The 25,765-nt window shown below is 45.2% G+C and overlaps 1 protein-coding gene across 1 annotated transcript in view; it reads right to left on the bottom strand.

The window, feature by feature from the left end:
• REEP5 (receptor accessory protein 5) overlaps positions 1–1,771 on the bottom strand; it is a 31,988-nt gene extending 30,217 nt beyond the window's left edge. Inside the window, exons 1-2 of the mRNA XM_056139050.1 lie at positions 1,584–1,771; positions 1,124–1,217 (exon numbers count right to left, since the gene is read on the bottom strand). Of these exons, the coding sequence (XP_055995025.1) occupies positions 1,124–1,217; positions 1,584–1,701 (212 nt within the window). The 5' untranslated portion in view covers positions 1,702–1,771. The remainder of the gene's footprint in view (positions 1–1,123; positions 1,218–1,583) is intronic.
• Between the last annotated feature and the right edge of the window lie 23,994 nt (positions 1,772–25,765).

A 25,765-nucleotide genomic window follows, 5' to 3' on the forward strand; every position in this document is an offset into this window, starting at 1 on the left:
GAAAGTTTTCTTCTTTAATTTGTATCTCTATGACTGGGGAAAATCAGAGACCAACTCAGTGAAGATAAAACCCACCAGATTTCTTGGGAAGAGCAGTACAGTAAAACAAAATTCATTTGCTTCTATACGACAAAAGTACAAAGAACTCTCATTTTCAAAAAAAGAAACAACAAATATTCATTTGTGGGCAAGAAATAGAATGAATTAGGTCATCCTAATTCATTCTATTAGGATGAATGGCAAAATAATACCGTAGAATACATTCAAAATAAACACGGTAACAAACCTCAGTTAGTAACAAATTAGTTTGAGAAGGATTTTAATTTAGCCTAATGATGCAAACATCAGCATAATATATACCTATCAATGTTGTATGTTTAGATATTTGTGAAATATATGAATATACATTTTTATAAAGACTGGTTCGGAGCTGGCTTTTGTTTTGGGGGGCTCTGAGGCTTTGTTTGTTTTGTTTTGGGGCCACACCCGGGAGTGCTGGGGATTATTCCTGGCTCTGCCCTCAGGAATTACTCCTTGCAGTGCTCAAGGAACCATACGGGATTCCACCAGACTGAACCCTGAAGTGGGTCTGCCACATGCAAGGCCAGCCTCTACTGGTTACACTATTGCTCCAGCCCCATTCTTTCTTTTGTGCTTTTGTTTGGGGGCTACATCCAGCTGTGCTCAGGGCTTACTCGTGGCAGTGTTCTGGGGACATATGTTGAGCCTCCACCCAACCCAAATCAGCCGGCTGCACCCTCCCTATTACACTCCGCCCCAACGATCACTTTTATGTATTTGTTCGGGGTGGGGGGAGGGGGGTCGGTAGCCACATTGGCGGTGTTCAGTCTCAGTCCCGGCTCTGGGAACAGGGAACCATATGGGCTGCTGGGCTGGAGGCGCGGACAGCGGCTGGTGCCCGGCGGGCCTACCAGCGGAGCCTTCTCAGCGCGCCCCAGGCACTGCTCCTCGTAGTAACTAAAAGGACTTTCGAAAATCAGTCCCACAGAACTCCTGCCCCGTCCGACCCGACCACCCGCTCAGAAACTGGAAGTCCTGGTCACACAAGCAGTTGGGAAAGCACCCAAGCCGTTCTCGGGGTGCAGGGGGCGCGGGCACTTACGAAACGTAGGCCGGGTAGGCGAAGCCGATGAGGTTGCACAGCAGAGACGCACCGTAGCCGAACACCAGGTACAGCGCCACCAGCCCACCGGCACCTGCGACACGGGGGTGAGTGTGGCCTGCCGGCCGACCCCCCCCCACCCCTGGAAGACCCTCCCCCGCGGAGACCCCCGGGAGACCTTCCCCGGGAGACCCCCTGGAGACCCTCCCCGGGAGAGCCTCCCCGGAAGACCCTCCCCCGCGGAGACCCTCCCCCGGGAGACCCCTGCGGAGAGCCCCGCAGGAGACCCTTCCCCGAGGGGCCCAGCGGAGCCCGACCCTGCGCCCGGCGCGGCACACGTCAGCGCTGCGCCCAGCTCGGCACCTGTCCCGACCCGCCCGGCCCTGCCTGTCCGCGCGCCCGCACACCCCGACCGGGCCGGGCAGGCGCCCCCAGCCCACGGGCCGCGCCCCGCACGCACCGAGCGCGATGTAACTGCGGTTCACGCCGCTCTTGGCCTCCAGCTTGGCCAAGAGGTCGGTCATGCAGTTCTTTTCGTGCAGAAACTGGTCGAACCTCTGCCTCATGGCCGCGGACATGGCGGGGTCGCACCGGGCAGGGGCAGGCTCGGAAGGCAGCTGGGGCGAACTGAGCGCCGGGGCGCGGCGCTGCGGGGCTGCGGGCGGGGCTGCGGGCGCGCGGACGGACGGGCGGGGCGGCGGGCGCGTGCACGTCTCCGGGACCGGCGCGGGACGGGCGGGGCGGGCGCGCGGACAGGCGGGGCGGGCGCGCGCACGTCCCCGGGGCGCGCACAGTCGCGTCTGGGTCTGCCCCGCTTTGCCGCTACCCGGGGCTACCGGTAGCTGTGCGCCCAGGCCAGGCTCTGCCCTCCGAGGCAGGATCCGCCTGCTTTTCTCCTCGCCGCCTTTTGGGAGAGACTCGGTGGGCGCAGGTAGGCGGCCGCCTGTGGAAGACGGGTCTCCAGCAGAGTGCCACAGTCCTGCGTGTCCGTCGTCAGCTGGCCGCGGACGCGCACGATGGAACGTTCCCGAAGGCCGGGGGCGGGTGGGAAATTCCGCAGTTGTGTGCACGCGCTCGGCCCGCGACTCGGAGGAGCAGTTCTCGGAGCCCGCCTGGCGGCCCCCCCCAGACAAACAGCGCGGCCCCACGGGCGCCCCCCAAGCGCTGGGCCTCGGTGGCCTCCGAGAGCCCCGGCCGGGTCTTCGCGTGAGCAGAGACGGACCCCGCACCCTCGCTGTGCCGCTCCTCCCGGGGCCGCCGTCATCACTCACGCGGTGCGGGGTGGGGAGCCCTGAGGGTCGCCCCGCGCCCCCAACCTCCCCTCCCCCCACCCCCGTTCGCGTGCGGTCTCCTGCTTGGGGCCCGCGGGGCTGGGCTGGGCCCCACAGCCCTGACTCAGCGCTTGGCCTTCTGTGTGCTGTACTTCTGATCCTGTATTTCTATTTGGGGGCTGTTGGACGACCCCCCTCCCTCAGCAGTGCTCGGAGATCACTCCTGTCTTGACAGACCCCGCAGATCGCGACAAAGGAGACTGAGCAGGGCTGACTTCAGTCATCCCCTCGAGGACAGCACTCCAATTTCGGAGAGTGCCAATGACATTCCCTGAGGAGTTCGGGCACTTTCGTAGGGCGGAACCAGGGCCTCACGCCTGCTGAGCCAGACACTCTGTCTCCAAGCTCTGTCTCAAACCCGTTGTTGGGATCTTCTCCTGGCCTCTGTTCAGCTAGGGGCCGCTGCTCAGAGTACTGAGTACAGAGCCAAGCCTCCCTCCTGCAGAGGCGGGGGGGGGGGGGGGGGGGGGGGAGAGAGAGCAAACCTATGCCACCTCCTTCACAACAACGGAGAAATGAGCACAAGAGCACGGTGGGGGTCCAGTCAAGCAGTTTCGATTTATTGAGCAAACAGCGAAGCTTATATAGGCTTGAATATTTGCAGTTAGTCACGTAGTTGCAGTGGTTAGAACAAATATGTATTTCATCTCAGTTCTTTAGCTAGGATTACATTGTTTCATTATAGTTCTATAGATAGGGTTACATTGTTTCATTATAGTTCTATAGATAGGGTTACATTGTTTCATTGTAGTTCTATAGATAGGGTTACATTGTTTCATTGTAGTTCTATAGATAGGGTTATATTCTTCCTTTGATCATCATGGATAGGCCGTCACCTTGTCCGACACATTCTGTCCTAGGGTCTGTCCCATTGCAGCATTGACCTGTGGTCAATAAATATACATTGCAACAGGCTTCCCTAGTGGTCTGGGAACATCCGCCCGATCCAAGCCCAGGGATTAGTGTGACACCTCAAAGCAGATCAGAAGGGGCTTTTCTCCCAACACCCCAACAAACTGTTTCTTGAGGTTACCGTAAGTTTTCAAGTTTTTGAAGTCTTGAGCATACTTCTGTTCTCACTTTCAAATTACATGATTTCTGAATCACCTTTTTAGTACCTCCCCTACTGACACACTGAAAGGAGATTCTGACTTTTTTCAGGTGCTGCCCCGCGACCACACCCGGTGCTGTGCACCAAGCATAGGCACTCTCCACAGCACCACAGCCTTAGAGGGATGCCGTCCTTGATGTGAAAAGGAAGAAGGACAAAGTTTAAGAAACCTGAGACAGACAGCCAACCACAGAAGGGAAATGCAGAGACTGCTATAATTTTTAAAAGTGCATTAAAGTAAATGCAAAAACCACAAGACTTCATTGAATATATTTCTATTAGTTTGTTTTTCTTATTTACCTGAAGAATTTTCTACCAAAACATGGATAATTTTTCTGTCTCCATTTCTCAAGCAGAAGTAGAATTTTAAGAAATAAAGCAAATACCCCATATATCATTTCTGTTTCACAGAATTCAGAAATTGTCACCAGTTAGAAAAATGTTCTTTTTCATACTTTAATTTCTCTAAGAGTACCTATTCAGGAGACAAAAAGAAAATAAGTCACAGGTAAGGTTGTTTCTTTATGTTCAAGACCAGTTAGTTTAACTCTAGATGAACCACAGGGTTTGGGATTCTATACTGGCCACAACCAGAGGGAACAATTGATATTCACCTCCTAGAGTACATGAAATTTTGCTTTATCTATGTATGTAAGAAGAAGACTAGAAAAGATCAGATTTGTTTTTTGTATTTCCCTTTGTGAGTAGGCTTTAGAAAATTTTTTTAGACAACGTAGAGGAACTATTTGAATTAGTTTTCTATTGTGGCTCCAACAAATAGCCACAAACTTCAGGACTAAAAAATACAGAGGTACCTGGAACCAGAGAGATAGTCCGTGAGTAAAGCAACTGATCTGGGCTCAATCCCTAGCACCACATATGATCTCCTGGACCCCACCAGGAGTGATCCCTGAGTACAGAACCAGGAATAAGCCCTGAGCACCACCCAAACCTAGCCCAACTCCAAATACAAAAGTATACAGTTCTCTGCTGTCTGAAACACAAGTCTGACAGAGCTAAAATCAAGTGCCATCAACAGGATTGCAACCGTTTCTAGATGCTTAAAAAGAAAATCTGGGTTTTCTGTTAGTTTGTTTCATTTTTGCTCAGGTTGGGTTGTTGGCAGAATTCAAATTCTTGTGGATGCAGAACTGAAATCCCCTTTTCCTTCCTCAAAACCATTGGTCTGAATCATTTTAATACTTTTAAATTTGTCTCATATTTCTGGCCGATTTGTCTTCCAGATTTTTGGGAGGAGAGCATGTGGGGGCCATATCCAGTGGTACTCTACTGCTGGCTGTGCTCAGGACACCATATAGGGTGTCAGGGGTAGAATCTGAATTGACCTAATTCAAAGCAAACACCTTCTCCTCTGTACTATTGCTCCAACTCAATGACACATTTCTGTCAGTATTAGATTATGGGGAAGAGGTTAGAACATAAAAAGGTGTCCTACGATCTGATTTTGGTCAAACAATTTTATCCTTGCGGGGTCTGAGAACACCTTCTGCCCAGGTACCAAAAGTCAAAGGGAGGAGGCTTCCTCCAGAGACACCAAGGAGTGACATGAAATTGCTGACTTCCTGGTGTTCCATAGGACCCTCTGGTTATTCTGTGCCAGTTGGCCTGGCAGGCTGCGCAGGTGGAGCCAAGAATAGACTGAACTACATGTGTCAGCTAAGTCAGCTGTTTGAGGGGAGGCTGCGGCTTCGTCATAAGAATTATTGTGACAGTAGTTCCAATTTTGTACAATAGTACCCGAATTCACGTTTAACACAAGTTTGTATCACGTGTGTATTTAGTATATTTATAATTTCATACAGTGTGGTATATGGAATGGATTGAAGAATTCCATTTCTGAATTCTCCTGGAATGTTATTTACAACCGTCTTTAATTTGTAGGAGGAGGCCATTTTTACTTAAACTATCTCTCTGGTTCCTTGATAATCATTCTTCTGCAAACTGCTTCACATCAAGTTCAGACTTTCATTCACTGTCAAAAGGCCATCATTTGAACGAAATGGACTCTCTTAAATCAGTCACAAAAGACTTGAGTGTGAGGGGCTGGAGCAATAGCACAGCGGGTAGAGCATTTGCCTTGCACGCGGCTGACCGGAGTTCGATTCCCAGCATCCCATATGGTCCCCCGAGCACCACCAGGAGTAATTCCTGAGTGTAGAGCCAGGAGTAACCCCTGAGCATCACCGGGTGTGACCCAAAAAGAAAAAAAAAGACAGTGTGAAACTAAGTGGGAGTTACCTTGATAAAAAGGCAAAGCAACAGTTGTCTCACTGTCAGAGTAACCCCCATCCCTATGGCTCTAGAGATCAAAGCAGGTTTCGAAGGATGCCAGGTACTACTGTCCACAGATTATAGTCCAAGCTTAGGATGCCAGGTACTATTGTCCACAGATTATAGCCCAAACTTAGAGTAATCCTTTGAAAGTAAAATTTTGTGCTGTCAGTGATCTCATCACAGTGTTTTAATTTGTAATATGAGCTACACCCCCAACTTTAAAAAATTTTTAAAAATCTTTATATTTCAATCTACCTTTCTAACTTCTATTAAATTAATTCAAAGGAGAATAAAGGAACACTATCAGCTTAGACCAAATTTCTGCTTTAGTTTTTATGTCATGATTTCTTTTCATTTGCCTTAGATTTAAGTTAAAGACAAAAGAAAGTAAAAAAAGTAAAAGTAAAGGCCCTCCCGTTGATCATCGATTTGCTCGAGCGGGCCCAGTAACGTCTCCATTGGAGACTTTGTTGTTACTGTGTCTGGCATATTGAATACTCTCGGTAGCTTGCCAGGCAGCAATGTTTGGATCTTACGAGTAAAAATCATGTGTAGACAACCCTGGGCTCGGATCTTCTAACAGGATAGTTGCAAACAGGGCTATTTCTCAGATCACTGCCTTTGGTATGCTTGCTTTCCTGGCAAGTCTCTTCTCATTAGTGTTGGACATAATTATTTCTATTTTATTCATTAATTTTACTCATATGCATATCTTCAAAATGTTAATGAACCCCCGTGGGTATTTTAGTTAGTTAGATTGAAGGGGTACACCCAGCAATACTCAGAGGTTACTTCTGGCTATACATTCAGGAATTACTCTTGGCGGTACTTGGGGGACCATATGGGATGCCAGGGATCAAATCCAGGTCAGCCGCATGAAAGAGAAGCACCCTACTTACTGTACTCTAGCCCCTGCACCATGCATATTTAATATTATTATTCATTTAGTAATAATGTCCTGAGCACCTCAGGCCAGTGAGGTGCTAAAGAGAGCCTTGCAAGATACAGCCAAGCTTTACACATCCCAGGAGCTAAACCATGACATTTGATGTCTAAACCTGCCAATTTGAAGTAAACTTAGTTGATTTAACCCAATATTCACATTTCTTTCCATCACTAAAGAGAGAACTACTTTCTTTTTTTTTTAATTTTTATTTTTGAATCACTGTTAGATACAGGTAAAAAACTTTCATGTTTCAATTTCAGTCATACAATGATCGAACATCCATCCCTCCACCAGTGCACATTTTCCACCACTAATGTCCCCAATATCCACCCCCTAAACATCCCACCCCTTCCTCTGACTTCATGGCAGACAATTTCCCTCACAATCTCTCTACTTTTGGGCATTATGGTTTGCAATACAGATACTGAGAGACTTTCACATTTGGTCCTTTATCTACTTTCAGCACACATCTCCCATCCGGAACTATCTCTCCAACCATCATTGACTTAGTGATCACTTCTGTATTCTAGCTGCCTTCTCTCTCAGCTCATGAGACAGGCTGCCAACCATGGAGCAATATTCCTGGCCCTGTCTCTACTGCCCTTGTGTGTCAGTCTCATGTTATTTTGTATTCCACAAAAGAATGCAATCATTTTTTTGTCCCTCTCTTTCTGCCTCATTTCATTTGGTATGATACTCTCCATGACCATCCACTTATAAGCAAAGAGAAAACTACTTTCAATTAAAAGAGCCTTCCCAGGGCTGGGGAGAGCACAGAAGGGAAGGTACTTGCCTTGCACAAGGCTGACTCAGGTTTGACCCCAGGCACATTATGGTCCCCCAGCCATCACTAGGAGTAAGCCTTGAGTGCAGAGCCAGAAGTAAGTCCTGAGCACAGCTGGAGTAGCCCCCAAACAAACACAGATAAATTAAAGATATACAGTGTCTCCAGAAGCTTCTGCGGATGTTGTTTGCTTCCCTAACTGACCGATCACCCTCTGTTCTGCAGGCAGCAGACCAGGCCTTCTCCCATTCTGTTCCTCAGATCCAGTGAGAAGTGTAACTTCTTGGCTGACTCATCATTTGTGAGATTATATAATAAACTAATAAACACAAACAGTGGGATAAACAAACTATGGAAAAAATTATTGTTCATCCTTCTTCCTGTCTCCAAGTGTTTACTTAGAGGGAGTGTTGTGAAATGACCAGACTCCATGGGGGCATGGGCTAGACCAATCACTGACACACGAAAGCATCTGTGATCTTTTGATGCTAGAAGGAGGTATTCAGAACTATAAATAGACAGAAACTGTTTATATTCATACAAAATGTGTTAGCAGTTAGCAATTTGTCATAGCAGTGGGCTCACATCTGTTAGCAATGAGATTATGGCATCCTGTCCTGGTTCCCATCCCATGAGTAAGTCTGGGGAAAAGAAGCCATGATAGTGGAGTGGTGGTCATCCCCCAAAAAAACCCTAGACTGCAGCTTAGTGCAGAACCATCCCGGAGAAGCTCTGAGATGATGAAAAGTTGCAATACATAGTGGCTTATAAGCTAAGCTATATGCTAGAAGATGAGTGTAAAGTATTTCCTGACCAAAGAAATTCTAGCTCTCAGGGCTGGAGTGATAGCACAGCAGGTAAGGCATTTGCCTTGCACGTGGCCAACCCAGATTTGATTCCCAGCGTCCCATATGGTCCCCCGAGCACCACCAGGAGCGATTCCTGAGTGCAAGAGCCAGGAGTATCTCCTGTGCATTGCTGGATGTGACCCAAAAAGATCACTTGAGCACTTGACATCCCGTTACTCATCGATTTGCTCAAGCCAGTGCCAGTGATGTCTCCATTCATCCTTGTCGCATGCTAGTGTAACCCAATGGCATCTGCTCACTCCAGGAACACAAAGAGCCTCAAACCGATCATTCTTGATGAAGAAATCTGACCATCTCATAGGTGGGTGGCCAGGAAGAAGTCTGACTGTCTTGATGAAGAAGTCTGACTTTCTTGTAGGTAGGCTGCCATGCGATCTTTTGACATCCCATGGAATCCAGTTGGTAACTGCTCTAATCCAACAGTCATCTCCAAATCGCATGACATGTCCAGTCCATCTGATTTTTGACACCTTGGAAAATGAGACAGCATCCCTGATAATTGATATTTCGATGGAGGTTGGAACTCTGGATTCCTTCTCTCACTTGAGTGAACTGTGATACTCCAAGCATAGCTCTTTCGATTCCTCTTTGGGAGACTCGAATAGCATTCTCATCCTGTTTTCATAGGGCCCAGGGCTCTGAAGCATATGTTAATGCAGGAAGAACAGTGGAATCGAAGAGATGTGCCCTGAGCCGGAGGTTCTTCATCCTCTTAGCTATTTCTTCAACGCTTCTGAAGGTGTTTCAAGCCGATTTCTTCCTCCTGTGCAACTCAGGTGCCAGGTCATTCGTCATGTTGAGTTCTCAACCTAGGTACACATAACTATTGCATTCAAAGATGTTCATTCCATTGGCAGTAAATGGAACATCAGGAACGAGTCCGTTTCTCATAAACATTGTCTTCACAAGATTCAGCTGCAGTCCGACCTTTCCACATTCATGGTCCAAGTCGACTAGCATTTGTGCCACTTGGCTAATGTTTGGTGTTATTAGAACAATGTCATCAGTGAAGCGGAGGTGGTGTAGTTGCCGACCATCTATCTTCACTCTCATTCCTTCCCATTACAGTAGTCACATGATGTTCTTGAGGGTGGCACTGAAGAGTTTTGGTGAAATGGTATTGCCCTGCCGAACCCCTCTCTTGACATGGATGATCACTTCTTTGTAGAATGGTGAGATCCTGGTAGTGAATCTGTAATGCAGCTCATGGAGGATCCTGATGTATTGAGTTTGAACGCCCTGTTAGGCTAGGGATTCAATGACCACTTCAGTCTCAACAGAATCAAAGGCCTTCTTTAAATCAATGAACGTTAGATAGAGCGGCATCTTGAACTCCTGAGAAACCTCAATGAGCTTGGTTACCGTGTGGATATGGTCGATCATGCTGAATCCTTTACGGAACCCGGCTTGCTCGCATGGTTGTCCTTCATCTAGTGTTCTGCCAATTCTATTCAGGATGACTCGAGTGAACAGCTTGTAGATGGAAAGCAATAGGGAGATTGGGCGATCATTGCCAATGTCATGGATATCTCCCTTCTTGTACAGTAGAACTGTCCTGCTGGTTTTCCATTGGGATGGAACCTTGCATTCAGACAAGTAGCATATGAAGAGCCTAGTCAGTGTATTGATGAGTACTGACGGCAGATTTTTCAGGTATTCGGGTCTGACCTTGTTTGGGCCAGGTGCTGTTCACTTCTTTACCAACACAATAGCGTGTCGGATTTTAGAAGGGAGAACATTGGGAACGACATATCCATCCTGTGGAATTTGGTATGTGGGCAGGTAGACGAGATCCGAGTAGAAGTCATGGATAATCTTCTCCATTGCCCTTATGGAAGATGTGATAGATCCATCAGGACATCGGGGGCAGTCATCTTGGTCTTGTAGTTGGCAAAGGACAGGCAGGCATTGCAAATGCTTTTCCCGGCTTCTGATGCATCTGCCAGCACTGCTGCTCTTCTCTCTTTGAGGTCTTCCTTTATTGCTTCTCTGCACTGCTTTGTGAGCTTGGACATTCGCATGTGGTTCCCTGAGGCTTGTGCCAAGCCACGTTGGCGAATGAGCTCGAGTTTTCGAAGACAGGCATCTTTTTGTGGCTATCTCTCTCACACAATCATGGAGGTGCTGAACCAGTCAATAGTATTCTTCGTCAATGTTGTCAACAATGGCATCTTCCCATGTTGCCGCAATAGTGCCAAAGAGCTCCCAGTTGGTGGTTGTTCTGGGAGTTCTCTTCTTAAACTTTGCAGCCCTTTCTCCACACTCTGTGAAGTAGAATTTTGCATGAAGGAGAAGGTGGTCTGATCCCATTTGGTATTTTGGGACAACGGTGACGTAGCTCAAGCAAAACTGTCAATTGAATATGAAGTGGTATAGCTGGAACAAATGAAAACTCTAGTTTTACCTTTTTGAGAAATCTCCAAATGGTTTTCCACAGAGACTAGACCAGATGACATCCCTACCAACATTAAATGAGAGTTCCTTTTTAGCCACATCTCTGAACCTGGGCATTTTATTTATTTATTTATTTATTTATTTATAATTCCATAAGATAGACTATTACAAAGCTGTTCATGATTGAGTCTCAGTCTTTCAGTCATTTTCTTGAAAATTTTTGTATTCATAGTCATCATAGAAGACAACCTGCAGATTGTTTTGGGTGTCTGTCTGTTTTTTGTCATTTCTGGTCTCAGGATAGTGTGAGAAAGCCAAGCCAACTACCACTGTGAAAGGTAGAAAACTGAAGGCTTTTTTCTTAAGACCTGAAACAAGCCAAGAACCACTACTGCAATATTGAGCCTACTTAATATGCTTTCCATGGAGGTTTTTATTTTATTAATTGTGGTTTTAATATTTAGTGCCCTTGTGTAGATCCTATTTCTTTGATGAAAAACTCCCTCTGCTTCTGCATTTCCTTAATTACTTCATAAATGTTTCCTCTATGTTGGTGTGCATTTGACATAATTTACTGAACTTCAACAGAATAATTTCTAAATTCAGTATCTGTCACACTCCCTGTTTTCATTACAGTCTGATTTCTGAAGAGGCTTCTTTTTTGTTTATTCTACTTCTGAATTTAACTTTTTCTAACATTTTCCCTGCCTTTTTTCTTGAAGACCTGTTTCTTTTTGGGGGGACCTCAGATGTGTGTGGGGAGAGGGCTCTGTTGAGTGTTTCCTTTGATCTCTGTCCTGGTTGAGAAGGACCAACCTGACATGATGTCCCTTGCTCTCCCTCTCCTCTTGTGACCAGACCAGTTCTCTGTCTGGGCATAACGTACTCTCTTGTAGGCACAAAAGCAGATATCTGCTGCCATTGGTAGTGAGAGAGTATTGCCGTGGAGCCAGGTGAGTGGGAAGCAATCCGATCTTTCTGAGATTACTATGTTTCCTCTGCAGGCCCTGAGCTATTAGGAGGATTTTGTAGCTTTAGACTCTGAATACAGCAGATGGTAGCAATGATTCGGGTGGAAGCTTCTCCTGCTGAGCTGTGTCTGCAGAAGTCTCTGGGAGTGTGCTCAGGCTGCAGAGTCTCACCTTCACAGTCACACGCACCTTATCTTCTCTGTGAAGGAGTCTGCTAGGGCTTCAGCACTGGCCCTACTTGGATGGCAGTTCCCAAAGCTGAGGGGATGCCCTTCTCTTGTGCAAGAATTGGAACCAAGAGTCACATGACTGCAGAGAGAAGGGAGGGCAAGGCAGGAGAAATTGCAACTGCACTTGGAGCAGAAAAGTGAAAGGACTATGCGTTAATCCAGGCCATCATGTCTGCCCGGAGGGGAAAGGGTGTTGGTCCCTTCCACCCTCCTCCCTCTGGAAAGAAGGATGGCGGCCACATGGGAGCCTTGTGGACAGCAGGTATGAGCCGGTGGTGTGGGGGCGACTAAAACCTCATGGGAAGGGGGGCGTTCTGGTCCGTCCTTCACGCCCTACCGAAGTCACCAGTTGCCCCCCGCGAGCGGCTCTCCAGCACAGCCACCGCCCCAGAAGCACAAGGACTTAATGCAGAACCCAGCAGCTTGGAGCAGAAAAGTGAAAGGACTATGTGTTAATCCAGGCCATCATATCTGTCCGGAGGGGAAAGGGTGTTGCCCCATTCGCCCTCTCCTCTCTGGAAAGAAAGATGGAGGCCGCATGGGAGCCTTGTGGACAGCAGGTATGAGCTGGGGGTGTGAGGGCGACTAAAACCTCATGGGAAGGGGGGCGTTTCAGTCCGCCCTTCACGCCCTACCGAGGCCACCAGTTGCCCCCCATGAGCGGCTCTCCAGCACGGCCACGACTCCAGAACACAGAAACCAATTTCTTAACTGACTTTCAGTAGAAATACTTCCAGGGTCAATAAGTAAAATAGCAGAAATCCAAAACCAACATTTAATTCTTGAACCCAGCTGTAGAAAGCAAATCACTTCACAATGCTTTTTCAGCATGTCTGATTCGGGGGGGGGGTGTAAACTCTAAATAATAGTGGTGAATCTTTTATTGAAACAATGAATCTAATCAAAGCAGATAGAGTGTTAACTAGAATTCATCTGCCCCACAGGGACTGGGAGGGGTGGGGGTGGGGTTTTATTGGGGTTCTTCATGGTAAAAAATAAGTTTTGGTAAAGGGAAAGGTGTTTGATATTTGCATGACTGAGACCTAAACCTGAAAGCTTTGTAACCTTTCCCACGGTGATTCAATAAATAAATTAATTAATTAAAAAAATAGTGGTGAATCTTTTATTGAAACAATGAATCTAATCAAAGCAGATAGAGTGTTAACTAGAATTCATCTGCCTCACAGGGACTAGGAGGGGTGGGGGTTGGGGTTTTATTGGGGTTCTTCATGGTAAAAAATAAGTATTGGTAAAGGGAAATGTGTTTGATATTTGCATGACTGAGACCTAAACCTGAAAGCTTTGTAACCTTTCCCACAGTGATTCAATAAATAAATAAAAAAAAAAAGAAAGAAATTGCAACTGCATAGTCAGGTCTTTTTATTTTTTTAAATTAGCATTATTGCTTATTATTTTTATTTTTCAATAAGTTTTAAGACATGCATACACCAGTGAAACCCAAATAAAATCCTTCGTATATAGAACACAACCTTCTCAGAGAGTACCCTCCAGTCCCTTCTGAATCACTCAATCTTTTCCAAAGAAAATCCATTTTCTGATTAATTTTTCCACCATATAATTTCATCTGGTTTAAAATGGAAAGTTAACAGAATCAATCATATGGTATGTACCTTTTTATGGCTTTGTTCACTTAGCAATGTTTTTGATATTCATTCAGACTACTGTGTATATTGTTCTATAGCCAGAATAAAATCTATTTTCATTGCAAAGGAAAAAATTAAGTTACTGGAAAAAATGTGAGATAGTATTTGGCTGAGTTCTTACTGTTAGGTGCTGAATTACTATTTGCATAATTGCCTATGTTCACGTTATTTTCAAATTGAATAGCCACATATCTATGATATATATGAGTACATATAGAGTTCATATATATTATATATAGCTAATATATATGTATGAGTTAATATAAGTATATATGAAGGGAAGGAATTAAAAACCACAGTAGCTCTTTTGGCATTTCTGCTACTGTTTGTAGAGGATGAGACCTTTCTGCATTCAGAGACTGAGCTATACATGAACCTGCCAAGGTGACCAGGATGAACAGACTTTCAATACAACCTCTGAGTTCTCTCCCATCTACTGGGTATGCATTATCAGATATCTGGGAATGTCCACTCCTGAGTCCTGTTTCCCATGCCCCGCCACAGTCCCTTGCCTTCCACCAAAATTGATCACATTAAGACTGGTATGATAACCCAAGCAAGGCACTACTTTATCAATTTTTGACATTCTTTCTAAAAATTGTAGTATAGTAACATGATTGCAAATGTGTTACCTTTTATGATTTTGACAAACAAATTTACTGCACCTACATCACCACCAAAGTGCCCCCAAGACCCTGAGCTTCTGTCCTTAGGTCATGCTAGTCCAGCTCTCCTTTCTCCTTCTCTTACTGCTTGATAATCAATCTGTTTTGTAATCAAAGACCAAGGATTTCTCATCATTTGATATTGTCTGTGCCCTTGTTTTGTCTCTCTCTGCAATGGATGAGTGCAATTTCCCCTCTGACTCATTTCATTGGACATTTTACCCTCCAATTCCATTCACGTTGAAACATGTGCAAGATTCCATCTTTTCTTACAACCGCTAGGTATTTCGTTGTGTATATAGACCACATGTTGTTTTTCTTTTCTAGAGGGACAGGGGAAGCTCCCAGATGATGTTCAGGAGCATGGGGGAGCTTCAGGCATTCTTCCCCAACTTAATCTGCCATTTCTCTGCTAAGGTCCCATGGTGCAGCCCTGCTCAAGCCCTCTTGAGCTGGGCATTGCACGGGCCACTTTGTAGTGTTTGGGGGTTCACAGCAGAACCTTTTTTAAAATCTAATCTTCTGTTTTTGGACATCTGGGCTCTTTTCATAACAAGGTGAATGGAATCATCTAGTTGAGCTTGCTTTTGAGGAAACCTATCAGTGGGGGCTGGAGCAATAGTCCAGCAGGCAGAATGCTTGCCTTCCACAGGGCCACCCTGGGTTTGATCCCCAACATCCTGTATGTTCCCCTGAGCTTCTTAAAGACCCATGAGTGCAAAGCCAGAAGTAAACCTTGAGTAACACCAGGTGTGGCACCCAAACAATCACAAATCACAAATCATCCTGTTAATCGTCGATTGCCTCGAGCGGGCCCCAGTAACGTCTCCTTCATCCTAGCCCTGAGATTATATTCAAGGCCCTTTAGAGAATGAGACCCATCATTGTTACTGGTATTTGGCATATTGGGTACGCCACAGGGAGTTTGCCAGACTCTGCCGTGTGGGCAGGCTACATTCGATAGCCTGCCAGTTTGTCAAAGTAGGAATGAAATATCATAATAAGATGTCGCGCGGCCGCGAATGTGGCTGCGTGGTTCCGGGAGCTGGTTTTTATAGTCTCTGAGTCTTGGCCGCTGATGGGATTACACGGCACCAGGGGGCCAGTTGGTGGGTGTGACCCCCGCCTACTGGAATTTGGAGGATCTGGGTGGAGGATGCTCGACTCCAATCTGAGTAGGCTTGGAGATCTCGGCCCCGGAACCCACGTGGCTTTGTCCCTCTGCCGGTACCTTCAGTTGTGCGGAGAGTGGTCTCAGCATGGTGGTGGCTGGTCCTGGAGGTCTTCGGCTGCCGGGGCCCTGGTCGGGGGCAGGGGGGAGGAAAGCTCAACCCGCTCCCCTCCAACGGGGGGAGGAAAGCTCAATGTTGGAGGGGAGCGGGTTGAGCTTTCCTCCTGCACCCCCCCCCCCGACCAGGGCCCTGGCAGCCGAAGACCTCCAGGACCAGCCACCACCATGCTGAGACCACTCTCCGCACACATGAAGGTTCTGGCAGAGGGACAAAGCCACGTGGGTTCCGGGGCCGAGATCTCCAAGCCTACTCAGATTGGAGTCGAGCATCCTCCACCCAGATCCTCCAAATTCCAGTAGGCGGGGGTCACACCCACCAACTGGCCCCCTGGCGCCGTGTAATCCCATCAGCGGCCAAGACTCAGAGACTATAAAAACCAGCTCCTGGAGGAGAACAGTGCAGTCTCCTGCCCCCCGCGCCTGGCACCCAAACTAAAATAAATAAAACCTACTTATTTTTGTATTAGTTTAAGCTTGTAAGCATTTTATAAACATGCCCTGCACATGACTTTATACTTTAAATGATTTAGTCCTCTTTTTTGTTTTGTTTGTTTTGTGGCCATACCTATCAATGCTCAGGGGTTGCTCCTATCTCTGCACTTGGGAATTACTCCTGGTGGTGCATGGGGGACTATAGGGATGCCAACAACAGAACCTGGGTCGGCTGCGTGCAACTCAAGGGCCTACCCGCTGTACTATTTTGCTGACCCCAGTGACTTTGCCCTTTTAAAAGCAGTTTTATTTTAGGCTCCATAATTAGCAACACTGTTCTTGGTACAATTTCATGAACACAGTGTTCCAGCAGCACATGCTTCACCAAAGTGCCCATTACCTTCCACCGCTGTCCTGGTGTCCCTGTTTGCCACAGTAAACTTACTAAAGATCAGTTCTCAGTTTTTTATTGCCTTTGGGAATTTGTTATCTTTTTACTATGCTTCTTTATATATGAAAGAGAACATTCTATGTTTCTGCACCTGTGTCTCTTTATGACTAGCTTCACTCAGCATGATTCTCTCTTGATCACCACCAGCAAATTGCATGATTTCATCTTATAACCAAGTAGCATTCCATTGTGTACGTGTACCGTAGTTTCTTTATCCATCCTTTTATTCTTGGACACTTGGGTTGTTTCTAGATTTTGGCTCTTATGAATAAGTCTTTCAGTAAACATAGGAGTGAAAATGTCTTTTCTGAATAGATTTTGGGGGTCCCTGAGATAAAGGCCAAAAAGTGAGTGATGTGGAAGCTCAATTTCTAGTTTTTTGAGAAATGTCCATATTGTTTTCCCAAAAGGTTGGAGCAGTCAACATTTCCACAAGCAGTGGACAAAGATGTCTTTTTCCCCACATCCATGCCAACAGTGATTATTATATTCTTTGTGATGGTTGTTTTGTTCTTTGATGTTTGTCAGATCTTCTTGGAGATCTCACTGTTGTTTGATTTGTTGATTTGCATGTACTTGATAAGTGAGGCAGTGCATTTTTCCATGTACCTTTTGGACTTCTATATGTCTTCTTTGAGAAAGTCTCTCTTCATTAGCCCCATTTTGATGGAGTTGAATTTTTCCCCTTAAAGTTTTACCAGTGCTTTATATATTTTGAATACTGCCCTTTATAAGATAAGTGGTAAGTAAATATTCCTTCAGAGTATTTGGAATGTCTTTTTATTCTGATCATCTTTTATACTTTTTTAAAAAATTATGGTCATCATTTCTTTTGTGCTGAAGAAAATGCTTAGTTTGAGATAATCTCAATTGTTAATCTTTGCTTCCGTTGAATCATCAAAGATACCTCTAAATTCAATGTCATAAAGTGTTCTGCCTATATTTTCAATATAATTTATGGATTCAAATCTGATATCAAACTCTTTAATCTATTTTGAATTGACTTTTGTTTGTGGTGTGAAACAAGAATCTGTGTTCTTTTCGCCTTTTTTTTTTTTTTTGCTTTTTGGGTCACACCCAGCGATACACAGGGGTTACTCCTGGCTCTTCACTCAGGAATTACTCCTGGCTGTGCTCGGGGGACCATAAGGGATGCTGGGAATTGAACCCGGGACGGTCGTGTGCAAGGCAAATGCCCTACCTGCTGTGCTATATCTCCAACCCCTCTTTTCTTCTTTTTTAACATGTGGCTGACCCATTTTCACAATAACATTTGTTGAAGACACTATAATTTCACAATACCATTTCTTGGTTCATTTCTTATCTGCTCCTCTGCTGAAAATTAGGTATCCATATATCTGAGGATCTGTATCTAGGATCACAGTTCTATACCATTGGTCTGAGAATATATTCTTCTCTGTGAGTTCACAAAATAATGTGCAGATGCGGTGCTGTGATGATGACTGGTGTGTGTCAGTTGCCTAAAGCTATCTCCTTCCCCAGGCCACCCCAGAAGAGAGAGAAAGAGAGAGAGAGAGGGCACAGGGACCACAGCTTGATGGTGAAAATGGCCGGTTTAATGCAGAGCTGCTAGCATACTTATAGAACATCTGAGGGGGGAGTTATAGCACCTCAGTGTGATTGATCATTTACATCTGCAAATTTACATAGATCATTTACATAGGAAGTAATTAGCATAGGAAATTATCTTGGGGAGATTAACTCAAGGAGATACTCTGTCTCCCAGGGACAACTACATTGCTTTTATCTTTCCCTCTAGTTGTACCTGTAATCAATACTTACAGTAAACACAGTAAGAGACAAAGATCCCTTCTGGGCTCTGAGACCAAGCAAGGCTTTTACCATAAATCCCAGACTTAGTCTCCTCAGGACAGTTCAGTTTGTCCTTCCCCATGGGGGTCCTGTCTCTAAAATCATAACAACTTGAATCAAGACCATGCATTTATGCTTTCTAGACTGCCCCATTTCGATGCTGGGGTAGCTCTGCCACTTGCCCTGGGTCCATTCCAGTCCCATGGTGGGACCTCCCTTTTGGGGTACAAGGAAGTATAGCAACTGAAGCCTGAGTCAAGTAATTATGATGGATGTTCTGGAGTAGATATATTTCAGAGTCGATCAACTCCCAACTATTAGGAGCACACCATTAACAGTCTTTCTGTGTTTAACCAAAGAACATTGTTCTATAGTAAAATATAAAAAAGGATATAAGGGAAGTAGAAAAATAGGTCCAAATATACAGCACTTCAAATACAAAACAGTACAAATACAAAGTTCAAAATTACCAGAAAGTTTTGGCTTATAAGTAATCAGGACTGACTTGGAGAACTGTGACAATGAGAGGTTAAATACAAAGGAAAGATCAAGTTAAACTTTAATTAAATTAGGGATGCTAGCATTGGGCTGGAGCAATAGCACAGCAGTAGGGCGTTTGCCTTGCATGCAGCCAACATGGCCGACCCGAGTTTGATTCCTTCGCCCCTCTCGGAGAGCTTGGCAAGCTACCGAGAGTATCTCGCCCGCACGGCAGAGCCTGGCAAGCTACCCGTGATGTATTCGATATGCTAAACACAGTAACAACAAAGTCTCCAATGGAGACGTTACTGGGCCCGCTTGAGCAAATTGATGAACGGGAGGACAGTGACAAGTGACAGTGACAGGGATGCTAGCAAGAGCATGATAAGCTTCTCTGGGATGAGGAAAAGGGGCAATTCACTGATGAAACCTAAAACAGGCTAATAAGTGTTAATATCCAACCCATTTCCACACCGATTTTCTTGGGCAGGGTGGGGGGAAGGGGTATATTGGGTCACATCCATCTCAGGGCTTACTCCTGGCTCTCTACTCAGGAATCACTTCTGGTGGTGCTCAGGGGACCATAAGGGGTGCCATGATCAAATCCAGGTTGGTCATGTGCAAAGCAAACATGTAACCTGCTGTACTATTGCTCAAGTTCCAGTACCACACTGTTTTGATTACTACAGCCTTGTAACATAGTTTGAAGCTGGGGGCTGGGGGAGGGGAAGAAGTTACCCTTCTTTTTCCCTGGACTGATTTGGATAATCCTTGGGCTCCACGTAAACTTCAACAGCACTTGACTTTTTATAATGTCATGGGTATTTAAATAGGAGTTGCATTGAATCTGTATAGTGCTTTGGGCAGGGCTGTAGTTCTGATCATATTGGTCTTTCCAATTCATGAACAGAATATGTGTTTCATTCCTTGTACTTCCTTTTAAAAAATCATTAATATACTTAGAGTTGTTTTCTTTTTTTTTATTTCAAGGATTCTCAATTTTATTTTGTCTGAAAGTGATAATAAAAATCAAATAATATTTTGATTTTTCTTTTTTAATTTTTAATTGAATCACCATGAAATAGAGCATTGCAAAATTGTTCATGATTACGTTTCAGTCATACAATGTTCCAACACCCATCCCTCCACCAGTGTAATTTCCCAGCACCAGTGTCCCCAGGTTTCCTCCCATTACCCCTGCAAGCCCCCACTACCTCCCTCTATGGCAGGTGCTTTTCTTCTCTCTCTCTGTCTCTCTCTCTCTCTCTCCCTGGCTTTCTGTCTTGTATCTCTTTCTGTCTGTCTCTCTTTCTCTGAGATTAATTAATATGTAATAGAGGGATCAGTCCTTTCCACTAGATAAGCCATCTGATATTGATCCTCATAAAGCCACACAGTGATCAGAGCAGGGTTTGGGTTAGTGAAATTGTGTAATGGGCAGATTAGATTAATACTTACTATGTGAGTGTGGAGAAATCGGGCAGTTTCCTATATTTCTGATGGAAGTGAAATTGATTACACCATTCAGGAAAGCTTGTCAAGGTTACCAAAGCTCTACTCATGTAAGGGCCATCTGACTCCAACATCTGCCACTTTACCGATCACCAGGGTTGACTCGCCTAATCTGGTTTCCTCTCCTGCTGCTCCCTGTGTGTCCCTAAAACTGAAGTAGGTCGCTGGCTAGGCCAGAAACACGGTCTGGTGAAAGGTATATGAGGAACTCTGCCCCCCGCTGAAAGGCCTCAAGCAAGTGCCCCGTGCTGAAGATCGTGCAACAATTCCACCTGTAGATCACAAGCCACAGGTGAATTCTCGAGCATGTGCATATTTCAATGCAACACAGCACTTTTTTGAACTTGGGAAAAACTGTAAGTAACATAATAAAGCATTAGCATAATAAATTTGCTAAATTCAAATCCTAAAAACGTTAAAAACTTATGATTTAGAGTTACCATATTTAGATGCGATGAACTGCTATAGATTCAGGGGTCCATCTCTTGGTGAGTGCCTTGAAAAGAGTCACATCTGCGGGAGAAGGAGATGAGAGAAGTTCCAGTGAGTAACGGACACAGGGGTACTAGCATTTCAAAGCACAAATGGCAGGAAACAGACAGACTTCAATATTTTTGTGCACTCAAAAAATAAGATGATTAGCTAATTTGCTGCTGAGTATTTGTTCTGGCTTTCCTGAGAGTTAGAAGACGGAGGAAGGGAGGGAGATAGTGCTGGAGGTCAGGAGCCTGACTTGTATGCATCCCTGCTTTGGATCCCAAGCACCCCCGATGGTCCCCTGAGCACCACCAGTGTCATTTCTGAGCACAAAGCCAGGAGTAGCCCTTGTGCACTGAGAGGTGTGGCCCAAACCCCCGCTAAGCAATAAAAGTTGGGGAGGGGGCGATTCCTCTTTTAACAGAGAGGGTATTGAGTTCTTAGTTGCTAAAGGGCAGCTGCTTTAGGTTCCATGTGTGCTCTGGATATGGGGCGTGGCACATCACAGAAACATCTGGCAGTGTCCTGCTGGTTCCAGTTCTGGAAAACCGCCTCAGGGAACAAGAATAACTGGACAGACAAGTTATTATACAACCAGAGGATAGAGCAGCAAAGGCAGAGCCAAGGCTTATTAGCAGGTGGTGGCTGCACCTGGTGGAAAAAATGACGTGTCAGATCTCCATGTGGTTCAGCAGTAAAGAACTTGCCCTCCATGTCTGAGGCCCTGGGTTCCATTTGCAGTAACACACACACACACACACACACACACACACACACACACACACACTCAAAACCCAACAAAACAAAACAAAACAAAACAAAAACCCCAACTATCTGCTACTTATTGTAAAGAGATAAAGGGAGTTTACAGAATAGCAATGAGTACAGTAACATTTAAAATATAAAACTTGGGCCAGAAAGATAAGGCACTTGCCTTGAATGCTGCTGACCCAGATTCAATCCTCAGTACCCTTGTGGTAACCTAAGCACCACCAGGAGGGAAATCTGAGTGCAGAGCCAGGAATAACCCCTTAGTAATTCTGGGTGTGATCCCCAAAACAAGCAAACAAAAAACCCTAGATAATGCATGCACAGCAATAACATCGTTTATATTTATGAATATATACTGATATGGTAAAATATGAGCAGAGCATGATATATGACAGCATTTATAAAGTGATTGTCCAAGAAAAGAAGAAAAAGTTCTCCAATAATTTACAATTAATCTACCTATATGCTATTACTTATATAGAATGAGCACCAAATTCTAGAAATAGATTCATAGAAATTGGCTTGGTTATGTGTTGGATGACATTTGGTTGTCCTTGCTCCTTCTGGAGGGAGCTTAAGGTTTTATTCCCACAACAGTGCCCCTGAGGCACACCCAGTTCCATAAAGCACTAATAGTCCTATATTGTTGTTTTTCTTTCCTTTATGTCATTTGCATGGTTTATTTAGCAGGGGCCTTCTTGTATAGACACAGGAAGATCATTCAAGGTATGCTTTGTAACATGGGAATTAATTGACTCCAAAATAGTACTTACTCCTGGGCATCCATATTTACTTGATTTAAGCCTCAGTTGCCCTTAGTTACTAGCACTCCAAAAGCAGGGTCCCAGTGAAAGACTGGATGGACCCAGGGCAAGCTGTAAGCTACCCTGGCATTGAAAGGAGACAAGTTAAGTTCCGTAAGTATAAGTTAAGAGCGTGGTCATGGACAAACTCTATCATGACCCAAAAAGAAGTAACTGAATAAGGACCCTGGTGGTTAGGAAAGACTAACCTGGCCTGAAGACTGTAGTCTGCAATCTATAGGAGATATCCCCAGGAAGAGTCAACCTTTAAGCTTACTATATATCTTACTGTGTTCATACAAAATGACTAGAAATGTTATAAAAAGTAAATTTACTATGATTAATAGTTTAAGTTGATTGCTAGCTGAGGAAAGGAGAAAGCAATATACCCTGGATGGAATCCTGCCCTTGAGCTGATTTCCTAGTAATCTGAAGTGTTGAACCCTCAGATGAGATTTTGTCCTTGACTTAATCTCCTAGAACTTCCCCTGAAGGAGTGGCTTTATCTCTGTTTATTGTTATGACAATGTTCAACCCCACCTTTGTGTATCCCAACACTTCACGATTTCTACATAAATCTGCTGAAGGTGAAAGAGAGAAAAGAAAAATATTTATAAAGTGATTATAATCACTTTATAAATGATGACAACGATTAATGTAAATAGAGGACTTTGAGGTCTACGAGGAGACTAGGATGATGGAACTATGATGACTGGGACTACGACCAAAACTATGACTATGATCGATTATGATCGTGCTATAAGGGGAGATTATCGAACTATTCTGGGGAGGAGAGAGAAATAAATTGATTACCGACCAGTCTGGGCCAGTTCCTGTTTTTCCATTTCCCTGGTCCTTCTGCCATCATCCGGCCTGGGGAGGTAGCCTCTTGGCCACCAAAGGCTCACATCTCATGTGCCCACGCCTTTTTTTTTTTAAACTCACAGTTATGTAAGTCTAAGAGAGCAGTCTGTCGTCATAGAAGGGAACATGTCTCCATATGTTTTTGGGTTTCCAAGTCGCTGCAGTAATGTCAACAGTTACTGACCCTGGGAACTGACAAATGGAAGTAACGTGTTTGTTCTAGCTCAGTTGTCCTTCATTTTATTTGAGGTTCATAAGTAAAAATTATTCAAGCTTATAGCTCAGATTAGGCTGGCCTTACTTAGGTAAAATTAATCAGTTATCTGTTGTAACTTTGGGGGGAGATGGGGCCATACCTGAGGTACTCAGGGCTTACTCCCGGCTCTATGCTCAAGGATTGTTCCTGGTTGTGCTCAGGAGGTGTGGAACAGAAATAGAACCCAGATCAAGTAGGGGGAAGAAAATGCCTTACCTGCTTGCTCTACTATCTAACTGGCCCTCATTGGTTGTACTTTTATATAGTGTTTCATTTTCAAGGTTCTGTAAGAAATTCAAAATAAAAAACAGTAACTTCTCAGGGCTGGGTACATGGTTCAAGTGACCGAGGATATGCATATTCCACATGCCACTCCATCCATCACCTCAGGGAGTGACCCACGACCCCCAAAGACTGCTAGTGCAGACTTATACAAGTAAAAAAGGTTCCCTGTATGTGGGAAAAAGCAGAAGAGATAAGGTGTTGCCTCAGCACAGGGCTGCTTGGCTGCCATCATTGTTTAATCTCTGCCACTGTGAAGGCTCACTCCCTTCCTACAACACTTAGCTCTGCTTCGCATCAGCGCAGCCATTTTGGGAAAGCACAGCTTTTGCCAGTAACCCTAAGTTGAACCAGATTGATGGGTCACAACACTCATTTATGGGAATTAGCTGAAAACCCTGAACTACTCCCATGCATTTATGGAGATCAGCCAAAAAAAGCAGAATTACCCCTGTACAAAGTCAGCAGAGATAACCACCAAACCAGAAACAATCTAGGTAAAGGTCACTGGGAAGTGGCACAAGATGGTCAGGAAAGCCTCTTGCGTTGTTAGAGTATAAAAGGATGGAAACAAGAAGGAGGGGTCCCTCTCCTACTAGAGGGGACGGCCCTGACTGGCAGCTTTCTAAGCTCCATACTTGTTTGTCTTGTGCCAAATAAAATCTTATACTGCAGAGCTCATTGCTTTGTAGTTTTTCGGACATCAGATCCTAACATGAATGACCCCCCAAGTGCTGTCATAGGTGATCTCTGAGCACAGAACCAGGAGTAATCCATGAGCACTGCCAAGTCCACACCCCTCAAAAGAGAGACAAAATAATTTCCCACTATCCAGATAATTGAAAATCTAATTCTAGACATAAAAACCACAGAATAACATAAGCTATATGTTGGCTAACTTGGATGTTACATGTAAAAATAATTCAGAGAAGTTGGAGATCAGGCTGAGCTTTGCTAGTAGATGAATCCCTCACAGCCTGGTGATGGGGAGACAGCTCCAGGGCTGCCCTAAGGCATAAGATGCATGCCACCTAACCACTGCACTATCCCCATGCTGATTTTTAAAAACGGAAGCTTTTGAGTCAGAAACACAGTACAGTGGTAAGATTCATGCCTCCCAACCTGTTCACGGTGCTCTGGGCCTGCCCTGGGCAGTCCTGAGTGCAGAGCTTGTAGAGTGCCACCCAAATCCCTCCTCCCCCGCCATAGTTAAAGCTTTTGCTTTTGTTTTATTGTTCCTCTTCCTTCCATTGTTTTCACTACTGTTATTTTTTACTTGGTTTTGTTTTGTGTTTTGGGCCACAGCTGGCAAGACTCAGGGCTTACTCCAGCCTCTGTGCTCAGGAATCACTCCTGTAGTGCTCTGGGGACCATATGAGGTTCTGGGGATTGAACCTGGGTTAGCCACATGCAAGGCAAGCACCCCACCACTCTCCTAGCTCTTCGGCCCCTGTTGTCACAGTGATGCAATGTTGAGAGTCACCCCTTGATTTTGGCACTCACAGCATTGGCCATGATGCGTTCACACTTAGCTGTGCTGCAGTCAGATTGTATGATCACAGCAATGAAAGACTGTGATCCACAGCTAGCACGTGTGATCTACACCTGTAGCACCAGGGACGTCAGAGAGCAGAGTTCCCAGGAGCATGCTTGGCTCATGTGAATTCAGCCTCATGCTGGCAAGGCAAGCACTTTAGCCATGGAGCCATCTCCCAGCCCCTCCCCAGGTTAGCTCATGTCTAACTCTGAGCAGTGTGTCTGCAGAGACTCAGAGAGCAAGCACATGTCGGAGCCTGCATGGCTGTACACAGGTTCCCAAACTCATCCAGCCCTTTGCAAAAAAACCAAGAAACAAAAACAAAACATCACCCGGTACCCTCTTTAATGAACAGCCAGAAAGATCCCCCCATTTGTATCTGATGCTACTACT

The sequence above is a fragment of the Sorex fumeus genome, unplaced genomic scaffold, assembly GCF_029834395.1.
Source record: "Sorex fumeus unplaced genomic scaffold, SorFum_2.1 ptg000131l, whole genome shotgun sequence".
In the NCBI taxonomy this organism is placed as follows: Eukaryota; Metazoa; Chordata; class Mammalia; order Eulipotyphla; family Soricidae; genus Sorex; species Sorex fumeus.